Here is an 11516-nt window from a genome sequence, read left to right as displayed (position 1 = left end):
GTAGACACAGCCCTCACTTTGATAACTCTGTGTGTGTGTGAGCTTTGGGAGAACTGCAGGTTCACCAAAGTCTTGGCACATTTTCTCCATGAATCTGCAGGACGCAGGAGTTCCGTTGTTGTCTATCCTCCTCCTCCTCCTCCTCCTCCTTCCCTGGTGAGGAAATAGAAGCTGTCCAAGGTGAGTCAGTGCTGAGAAGCTGTTTGAGCATTTGGCCAAGGCTCCAGCAAAAGCTGATTAATAATACATTTTTGTTCTATTACCTGTCAGAGGAAGTGGCAATGTGGGAGAAAAAAAAAAAGTATTCCTCTTGTGCCAATTAATTGCAGTTAGATCACTTTAAAATGTGCCAATCAAGAACAACTCAGTTGTGTTCACATGACCGAAATCAGCAACTGGAGTGCAGATGATTCAAATCTGAAGCACAACCAGCATTAACCTTCTCAACTTTCTACGTGTCGGTGTTCTGCATTGCAGTCGCTGTGAATTCGGGGCATTCCTGTGTGCGAGTGTTTTCACAAAGGTACTCGGCATAGACAGAGATTTGAGTACCGATAAAAGCTTGGGTTATTTTTGCATGCTGCCCCTGTCATTGTTTTGGTTTGATACTGTAATCCTCTTATGTAACTGAGTGGAGTGCTCTCTCTCTCTCTCTCTCTCTCTGAGCACACTCGTGCACACGGACACACACACACACGTACATATCAATCATTTCACTTTGCACCTGCAAATGCATGGAAGGAGTGATGCAGGAGCAACAGTGTTCAAGTGATTTCACACATGTGACTGCACGAGTTTGCAGTCGTGATTGTGACAAAAATGATAGGAACATTGACGGCGACAAGCCCAGTGTTTTTAATCAAAGAAGATGAAGGCATTGTACAGTAAGTGCCACTGAGCTACTTTTTTTTGTTTGCTAGATTGATTTAGCGCTGTGAAATATCCCATGCCTTATTTGTTTGAGCTGCAGTAGTATGTATGTGTGTAGTAGTAGATTTATAGATATACACACATACTGTGCAAACACGCACATACACACATGTTGTACATACTTGTGTTTTCAGTGTTAATGTGGTGGTTAGCCTGGTCATTTGCTACTGAGTGCTTTGCAGAGTCAAATGAACCTATTTATTACATCCAGAAATGGAGAATTGTCCAGTAATTGGCCAATTTAAATACATTTCGCTGTGTAAAGTGCACGTATACTTGCAGTAGTTTTGCAAAAGTGGGAATTTAATCTTAAGTGGACAACATGTCTGGATCAGAAATGATGAAATAGATGAAATGCATATGGGAAACTGTCAAAATGCACGTTGATTATACATTCAGTTGTGTGTTTTGATTTTGTTTGTGTGCGGTTCGGTACTCGTACAGTATGTGTGCGCGGAGGTGTGAGGAGGGTGTGACGTTTGCAGCGAGGCCACAGTGTGTGTGTGTGTGTGTGTGTGTGTGTGTGTGTGTGTGTGTGTGTGTGTGTGTGTGTGTGTGTGTGTGTGTGTGTGTGTGTGTGTGTGTGTGTGTGTGTGTGTGTGTGTAATGTCTGGTTGTGTGGGTTTTTTTTTTTTTTGCAGGTGACAATGCGGGATCACACGTCTGGTGCTAATGTGGAGGAGCTGCTGAGGCAGTCACAGATGGAGTTGCAGTGGATCCAGAGACAGCTGGCCATGATCGCTGCCAGAAACGTACACCATCATCATCACCTGCACACCAAGGCCAAGGTACTGTAGTGCCACATACTGAAGGCCTGTGTTACTACCACTACTACTAGGTAAATGTGTTCCATTCCATGAACACCTGCGCATTAATTTCCTGTCCACAATCATCATAGTTATTGGTGAATGTTGCCCTAATCTTGTTCCACCTGTGCTCAGACTTACTTGACCCTGACAAATATACTCCTGTCTGCTGTGTGTTAAACTTTTACCGTGGTGCAAAGTTTTTGAGAACTTTCATTGCAGGTTTTCTGACTATTAGTACATTAGTACATAAAAAACTTTTTCACTTTGCTTGCTCAAGTGAAAAGAGGACAACCTTTTGTTTTCCATTGTTAATACTGTATATGCATATTAATATACAGTATCAGTAATAGCAAAACCCTTTGGCAGGTATATAAAAAAAAAACCCATGTGACTTTGTACCCAGCAATTAATAATAATACATTTTATTTATTTATAAGCACTATACGTCATTCAAAGCACCCAAGGACACTTTACAGAAATGAATAAAGATAATAAAAACAGCAATAAAACAGAGAAAAGATAAAATAGGACAAAGTAAACTAGAGATTATGCTGATTTGAACAGGCATTTTAACAATACATCACAAGTTGAGGCAGAGACTTAGCCCCTGATATCGTCCAAAGCTTGCGGCTTGTTGAAGTCGTTAAATGATGCTTTGCCTTCAGCTATTTGCATATTTAAAGGGGTCACTGCGCATTTCTGCCCAATCCGGTATCCATCTGTTCCTGAACCCCAGTCTCGCAGGGCTGCATATCATGCCTGAAACCCAATTCACTGTGAGAGTGATGCGTCTGCTGAAAGGATGGGAACAGACAGTGAGCAAGCGTTGCTAGGCAACAGAGTGGAACGGCGCGTACGTTCAGCTTCCCTCTCCTCACCCTCCGCACACTAAGTATCTCTCGTCTTTCTGTCCTCTCCTCGGTCCTTGTGTCTGCATCCCGGTGTTAAACAGAATGGCTATCGACAGAATACAGTGAGTGACTGCCGCTGCTGCTGCTGCTGATGTAGCCTCATTAAAACCACCATTCTGATTTAATTTGAGTCCACTGTTGAGGAATTCAGAGCAAGGCAAAGGGATGACTGTACATCAGGTCGGTCAGGAACAACGATGGCATTGATTCCATTTCCAACTGGAGGAAAGTTGCATGATGAGTGGTGATGGAGGAAGGATATGATATCAATCAATGCTTTTGTCAGCAAAGTAAGAAATCATTTATTCCCCCCGTCAGAGCGAAAACACAAATGACTCAACACAGCTTATTTAAATGAAAGCTGTCAGTGAGACAGAGAGAGAGAGAAAAAGGGAGGGAATGGATTTGAAGCACGACTGGTGAAAGTAGCTGAGCAGGTATAAGAGACACATTCAGGGATGGGACTGAGGCAGTGTGTGTGTGTGTTTGTGTGTGTGTGTGTGAGACCAGGACGAAGCCACTGTTATAGGGATTCTGCTCTCACTATCAGGGTGAGACCTCGAGTCGTCTACAGCTGCGTACAAACCCAGTTGGGCTCTTAAAGCTGCAGAGTGGAAAAAACGCAGATTGCGACAGCACACAGAGGCACGCATATCCACCGGCATCCACGTGCGTGCGTGTGTGTGTGTGTGTGTGTGTGTGTGTGTGTGTGTGTGTGAGTGTGTTCGCCTCTCCCTTCAGTGCCAGCTTGTGTCATAATGACGTGAAGGGAAGAGTCATTTTGGGACAAAAGGGGTGCTGCCTTAAAGGTAGGAACATGGTCATAATCTGCTTCAGGAAAAAAGCATTGTCCCACCCACCTCTTCCAAAAAAAAAAAAAGAGAGAAAAGAAATGTTAGATATTGTTTTCTCCAAATACTGCAGTGATGCACTGGATGCTACACACAGGTGCTGTGCTATTCTTTCATGGGAAATATACGTATATGTGGTCACTCTTTGGAGCATTGGCTAAGTGATGGTGAGTGATAGTGAATTTTCTTTTCTTTTTTCCTTGTGTGGTGAACTCTATAATGTAATAGCAGTGTGTGTCTGAGCACGTGCATTGCATGAGGACAGTTTTACAAGCCTAAATGGATGGGATTTGATTTGTTTAACGGTAGGTCAGTAGCTCTACCGTGTGCATCAGTATTTCACTCATACACCAGATGGCGATAAGACAATCTGTTCAAATTGCACCTTGTCAGAATAAGATTACCTTCAGGTATAGCCTGCATGGAGTCTGTGTTGGGCTGAGCACATGCTACTTAACCACAATGCCCTTGGTTCAAGCCCAACCACCACATGCTGCTCTCCTTAATCATTTTAACAGTCCCTCCACCATAAATCACCCATGAAAAAAACTGGGGAAAATGAGGATGGTGTTTTATCGAATCATTGAATAATTACAGACATGACGTGTGTACGTGTTGTGGCTGAATTGTCGGTAGCTATTAATTACTGCAAACATAGAAGGGGGAGTCTCACTGTGCAAGGGAATGTAGTAAAACGCTGCTATTACATAATTATATGCTGTAAGGTCTTAACGGCTGCCCACATGATTTGCTTTACTTAATAAACAGCCTCCACTTGCTGGTTGAAAACTCACTGTTGCCCACGGATCAGTCATCTGACAGATAGTGTGACACACAGCTTATTTATTTATTATTATAGAATTAAATTGACATCCAAGGCTGTGTTTTCATTTAAGTAAGCAACAGGTCGTGAAGAGACACCATAAGAATATGAACTCCTGTTTTAAGACCTGATTTGACTGGCGCCATGTAGACATTTTGCAAACGGACGTTGACAGACGTTTCCTCGGGACCATATCTATGTTCCCCGGGTCCTATGTTCCCCGCTTTGTATGTGACTGGGGAACATAGGACCCTTTCTCTAAAAAAAAGGGTCCTATGTTCACCCAAAAGGACCCGGGGAACATAGGACCCTACCACTTACCCTAACCCTAACCCTAACCCTTACCCTAACCTGAACACCAACCCTTACCCTTACCCTTACCCTTACCCTTACCCTAACCCTAACCCTAACCCTAACCCTAACCATTTACCCTGGAGCTTCACACTCAGGCTTCCACAAAGTGGGATCGGGGAACATAGGACACGGGGAACATAGGTACGACCCCCGTTTCCTCTTAGGTGTAACATAATTTACACAATTATCATATTCTATTGGAGAAGAGAAGAAAATAGCGATTGAGACCATTAACGCTTCAGGTGTTCACATGTTTGCTGGTGTTTTAAATCAATCATTTTATTTTGCAACCAGCCTCCCTACTGGCTATTTAATATATTCTTACACGATAGCTGCTTCACCCTGAGTAGGAGACGGCACTCGATTCGGTACAGGCCTCCTCTTTGAATGTGTGAATTAGCGCTAGCAAATCAATCTTTCTCATAAAAAAATTTTCCGGGATAATTTCCAGGTCCATGTCTTTTGGAAAGCCTTGTCGTAATAACTGCAATTGGAAGGTGGAACAGCTTTTACTGACCGTTTGTAAGTGGATGCTATTTTTCTCTTTCCTCCCCGTCCGTCTCAAACCGGAGCTTTAAGTATTTCCTGTGTTGTACGAGTGCGTCACGAATCCGATCTTTTGACATAATGTAGCTCCAGTCAGCGCAGCTTTTGGCAAGCGGACGGCAACAATTAGGCCCTGCACGACTGAGGACTAGTTATAGTCACAGCCAGCCCCCAGTTTGTGTCATTGGGGGAGTGAGTGATCTCATGTCCAACTCTAATCACTCTTGTGTTCCTTCTGATGTCTGTATAATAGGAACTGATCACCTGTATTTGCTTTTTATTTGTAGTCGTGTAGTTTCCCCACCAGTATTTTTCTGGCTTGCATATTAATTAGTTGCTAGTTGCTCTAAAGCCTTGCTCTGAATAACTGTTCGTTTTGTCTATGACTATGTAGAAAACCAACAACCCTGGTGTGTGTGTGACTGAAGGCTTGTCTGCTTGGCAGTCCTGCTGTAATAGCAGGTGGATCTGGCTGTCTTTCTGTCTGCTTGGCAGGTTCTTCATACTGGCTTTGCTTGCTCTTGCTGTCAGGGTAAACTGATATCTTGCCTGCAAATTCGTTTTAGTAGTTTGTGTGTGTGTGTGTGTGTGTGTGTGTGGAGGATGGCAGTCTGGCTTGCAGTTCTTTGGGAATTTGGTTGTTTGTGTGAGCTTCCTTTGTGGAAATGACAAGACACCAAAATGTTATTAAAATGATTGAGAGATGAATTTAGTAGAAAATATATATAAGCTGATGGTTGAGCCATCAAATTTGGTGAATGCTCGAAAAAAGACTGTCATTTACCATTTACCAACACCAGACAATGGTGTGAGCAGGCTTCAGAGTGATGCAGCGCAGGTTTATATGGTAATAATTTAGTTGGAAGGCTGGCTTAGTGAAGGTAAAAGACGAAACCTCATCCGCTTGCAGCGCTCACTTGTTCATATTTTATACATTCTATGTTACTGGAAGTATAGGCCGGAGTAGAGCGTCAAATTCATTTTGGATCAAGTTATGCGTTTCATCTTTTAATACGAGACGGAGAAAAGTGCATCTTTTTCGTCCTCGGCGGTGTGAAAATATCGGGATCCACTTAATCAAGACGACACAAAAACTTTGCACTTGGCAAAAGTCACTGAGCAAAGATTCCACTCTGTCTCTTGCAGATATAAATGCATGGAGGCTTCAAGTCCGTGAAAATACAGTTTCAGAGGATTCTCTCTATTCCGCCCCCAAAAATCCTAAAAACTGGCAAATCTTTCTGAGGCTGAAAAACCTGTTGAAGTAGCGTCTTAATTTCACCGCCTGATAATCCTTTTCCTCTGACCAGCCGTGCAGGACGGAACTAATGCCCGAGTACATCACTGTAAAAGATTGACATCCTTATTTTTACTCCCTTCACATGCCGTGCCATTTTTAAACCGGTTGGTGTCGTCTGTGTCAGTTGGAAAATCTTAGCATCTGAATTATACAAAGTTGTCCAAATTTGTCCACAGTGGACAAATTCCAATGATGTCACAGGTGTGGTTCGATTTGATTATCTAATCAGAACGTGAAATATAAGGTAGCGAATGTGTTAAGCATGAAATATACTGTAGTGCGAGTACAGTGTCATTCACTGGGATTGCTGTGGTTGACGAGAAATAAATCACTAAAACGCGTTTATTTGTGTCTTTCAGTCAAGGTATGAGGTTCCATCTCAGCAACCGACGGGCCTCTCCGCGTACAACTTGAACCGCTTCCGATTCCTGGAGGAGAGAAACCGAACTCTGAAGCTTGAAGTAGCCACGCTTCGCCAGGAAAAACAGCACTATAGGAAATTGGTAGGAAACACCCATGCACTCCCAAATTGGTCACACTTGTCTTGTTCCATACATATGTACAGTATATTCCCCGCAAAGGGCGAGGATTAAATCATGAGCGCAGCATATGAAGTCAGTGAGTGCACTGCGTTATAGTCCCTGTCGCTGCTTTTATTCCTCGCATGGCCTTGTACACACACACACACACACACACACACACACACACACACACACACACACACACCCCTCCCCACACTTGGCTGCACACATGTGCATTTATTGTGGTGGTAAATGGATATAAAGCCCAATTTATACTCCTGCGTAAAGTGCTCTGCGTAGCTACGCAGAGTCCTCTGCGTCGACGCAGAACCTGTCGAAGAGCCTCTGCGTCGTCTCCGGGTGCACGGAATATTTTTTAAGTGTCCGTCACTCCGTCAAGGGACTACGGAGACGGCAAGAGCTGCGATTGGTCCTCAGGACAGGCCGAGCTAAGCTGCTCTGTGCCGGCTCTCAGTGCGCTCCGGGCGTCCTGACAGAGGCGGAGCTGATCCCCGCCGATAACGCCGCTGCCGAACTATAAATACGTCATATCTTAACACACACAGCACATGTTTAGACTCTAAATGGCCAATTTCTCGCCTCAAATGATCTTAAAATAATAAATAATGTGGCCTTAAGGAGCGGCTGTGGTTTCCATGTGTTTATTGCATGGGAGTGTGTGTGTGTGTGTGTGTGTGTGTGTGTTTGCCGGGCGCGCCACAGTTTTGTTTGCCCTATATGCTCATCCATGCATTTGTGTACACAGCCTTAGTCTTAGGAGGCCTCCCCCAGGTGGTCTCGAATGGAAACACATGGGAGGCGTTGTCCTGGCAACACGCCCATTCGCAGGAAAGTGTGTGGACAGACTGGCAGAGAGGAACTGACGGAGCATAATGGCATAGTGTCTGTCACAAGCTCCAGTGACTTGATTTCCAGTAAGGGGGAAACCCACATGTTGCAGTTTGTGGGTTGTTGCTGAGAGTGCTTTGTCTTCGAATTTGAGAGTTGTGTGGACAAAAAACCCCAAAATAATTGTCTACTTAGTTGTCTTCTACTTGTTTCCTCTTTATATATATAAAAAAAACAGACTAATAACTCTGGTATAATAATTCCTATTTTAACTGTAGAAGACGTACTGCACAATGTTATTTCTGTTGCTGCAGTCGTATTAATGACAGCCTGGCCAGGCCTCAGGCAGACCCCGATGTACATGACCATAACAGTAACATGATTTAAAGTTACATAATATGTTCATATACAGTATATAGTCCAGCTGGGTTGCCTGCATGGCAGTCTTTTCACTGTCACACGTGGTCGTTCATGCAAAGATGACAAATTCACCTATGGATCAGTGAGAAATCACTCTTTCATGCATATTAATTCAAACAAACCCTTACTCTCTTTTTTTTTTCCTCCAAATTTCTGTAACACATAATCCACTTTATCTATTGTCTTTTTTTTTTCTCCTTTAAGTGTGATTACATTCCAAGATTTGCACACTTCGCAAACACCAGATGGCTGATTATTATTTATTTAAAAAAAACAAAACAACAACTATTCTTTAAGTTTGCATGTTCTCTCTCCGTGCGTGCGTGGGTTTTCTGCGGGTTCTCCGGCTTCCTCCCACAGTCCAAAAACATGCAATATTAGGTCAATTGGACGCTCTAGATTGACCATAGGTGTGAGTGGGTGGTTGTTTGTCTTTAAAGTAAACTCTATTCTGTGTATTTATAATAATCGCACACAGTATTTGATCATATTAACATCAGGACATATTTGTCTCTGTCTCTTGGACATAGAGAATAACTTGACAAAAGTGGGTGGAAAATAAACTTGACTAACACACTGGCTCATGCATAAATTAAGGCTGCTTAAGGATGAATGAAGTATAAATCAAGGATGTGTATTCTATTACTCCAAGTCTTCACTTTAGGCCATTTTCGTTTTCAATTTATCTCGGTAAAGATCCCAAATCAGACGGTCGGCCAGTTACACATTTCCCAAAAAAAAAGCCACCACGTCCCACAGTGTTTCCTCATCAAAATCATGTTGAGTTTAAGTTTCCTCAGCTCTCGTCTGCGTGTGTTCTTACATGAAAGTTGTTATTTTGCTACTTAAATGGCAAAAGAAGCAGTGTGAAGCAGTTGCCTGGAAACAATCTGTGACGGGCAGTCGAAGAAAGGTACCTTAGGTAAAGAATGACCTTCTGTGTGCTGCGTGACTGCTGCTAAAAGGGCTGCAGAGCTGTCTCCCTGGACACTGATCCCTATGGCAACAATTGTGTACTGCTAGCAGCTGGTCCACCAAGATGAAAGTCGTCGTGACGATATGGGCTGTCCCTGCGCAAAGAGGAACAAGCGTCTAAATCGATAACCCCTAATAGCTCTGTTGTCTCAGCTGACCCCATAATCTCCATTTTTAACTCCCTCTAATCAAAGATGCACAGACAAACCGGGGGGGGGGGGGTTTAATAATAGCCCAGTGTAGTGTAACACAATTCAGCTGGAATAATGCTGCCACCACCCACCCACAGGGAAGTCAGAAAATTTCACATTGTTTTGACTCACACGGCTGTTTTAAGTACACATATTAGACAGGGTGTGTTTAGGCTGAGCTTTCTATTCTTTCCCTAATCTAATTTATCGCAGACAGGGTTCCTTATTTTCCCTCTTTCCATACCAAACTCCGCATCTTCATGCTTCTTAAGTAAAATCACTTAGAGCTAAAAGCCACAGAAAGCTTTTTTTTTTTTAGAAAAGATGGTCTGACAAGGGAACAGAATGTCTTGGGTGTATTATGATACCACTGATGATGAGCAAAGTAAATATCCTGCAAAATGAGGGTCACATGACAGACTGTGGCCTTGTTTAAAAAAAAAAAAAAAAATCTGATTCAAATCACTGCACTTTATTCGCTCATGTAACGCCAGAACGCCGATTTACGTACCCGTCTCTTTTTTTTCCGCACAGGAATTTTTTTTTTTTATCTTGTGCTACGGAGGAGTTCTGCACTGCGACTTGACAAGGCAATTGTTAGCGAGAGTGAGATGATACACCTCCATTTTCCCCCCCCCACTGCATCTTCTTGTTTGAAAGCTGTGCCACAAATGTGGATACACCTACGTTGTTACCAAAGCAACCCATGCAGATAGGGCTGGTTATATCTAGGCACACAAATCCAAATTGCAATTAACCAGTGTCTGATTTTCTTGTCTGAACACTAGTAGTAACATTATGATCTACCTTTCTTTCTTCACCTCCTCTCATCCATGTGTGTACACTTCATTCTTCTCTCACCCCTCTTCCTACTTCCTGTCATAACCTCCTTATTGCCCACATCCAGGCGTGCAGGCGGAGGGTGTTTCTGCTCTGTGCAGCTTCACGGCTGCAGTCATTTAAGCAGATTTTGATAATGTCAGGGAGGGTCAAGCCAACCCATAATCAGAATTCAGACGTTTTCTGGTGTGTTAATTGCAGACACATTTTCAGATGAGTTATACAGCAACAGAAAAAACTAACTCCCCTATTGTGACTTCAAAAAAGCTCTAACCGAATAATTACAAAAGGTTAACTCAAATGTGTCAGTGCAGTGCATCATATCACCCCTAAAACTGGACTGGAAAACTATTTCTGTTGCATCAAAATCAAAACCGCACTCAGAAATACTCCCTCGTGGATTCCCTGAAACTCTCCTTCAACAGATTAAATCTCTTTTTTTTCGGGACTGCCCACGTTGACAGTAACACACACATGCAGGGACATGCATGAGCGGCCACAAACAAACTCATGTCAACATGATATAATTACCGAATGTTACAAAGGCAGTGTAGGCAGTGTGATGGCAAGTGTGTTGTCGTGTTGTAGTTAAAGGCTAAAAGCTGTGAAACTGCGAGGATTAGAATTGGAACAGAACGAAATTTGAATAATTGGTTGCATGGGGGGGGGGGGTGAACATTTGTGTCGTGTGGCAGAAATGTATCTTAGTGTGCGTGTCTTGGTTTCAGCGAACCCTTTTTATAGCAGCTTTTAAATGAAATCTTCTTTACGCTTGCAAACATGGAAACGCATAGATAAGCGATGAAACACTGCAGTTGAAAATGACAGTATAGAATTGTACACATTACCAAACTAACTAAATCTTGGCATAATACTGTAGTTCTGTGCTGAAATAATATTCAGCTCTGGGACACAAGAGTTTTAACTGAATGGGATACACTTAAAGGTGCATTATGTAATAAATCTAAAGCAACTGGCCGTAAAATCCTCCTAATATGTCACAGAGACTCATGAATAATGTTCATATAACATACTGAACTCAGTACAGCCAAAATATTTGCATTAAAAAATATTTTGCAGACTGCAAATCATTGTTTATGTATTGAAATCATGTTTTTGGCATGTGGCGCCACCTACCGCCGTCTACCAATCATTGCAGTCAGTAGAGTCTCAGCTACCGAGCAACCACGGGTTGC

General features: G+C 42.9%; 1 protein-coding gene across 1 annotated transcript in view; it reads left to right on the top strand.

Annotated features, from left to right (window-relative positions):
- Positions 1-1577: 1577 nt before the first annotated feature.
- Positions 1578-11516, top strand: part of rimbp2a (RIMS binding protein 2a) — a gene marked incomplete at both ends in the record, with an annotated part of 54698 nt that continues 44759 nt past the window's right edge. The window contains 2 exons of the mRNA XM_083902993.1: positions 1578-1718; positions 6884-7027. Coding sequence (XP_083759119.1) covers positions 1578-1718; positions 6884-7027 — 285 coding nt within the window. The remainder of the gene's footprint in view (positions 1719-6883; positions 7028-11516) is intronic.

The sequence above is a fragment of the Microchirus variegatus genome (genome assembly GCF_963457635.1).
Source record: "Microchirus variegatus genome assembly, chromosome: 16".
Taxonomy (NCBI): Eukaryota; Metazoa; Chordata; class Actinopteri; order Pleuronectiformes; family Soleidae; genus Microchirus; species Microchirus variegatus.
The sequence above is the reverse complement of the archived record's forward strand: the minus strand, read 5'-3'. Positions and strand labels throughout refer to the sequence as shown.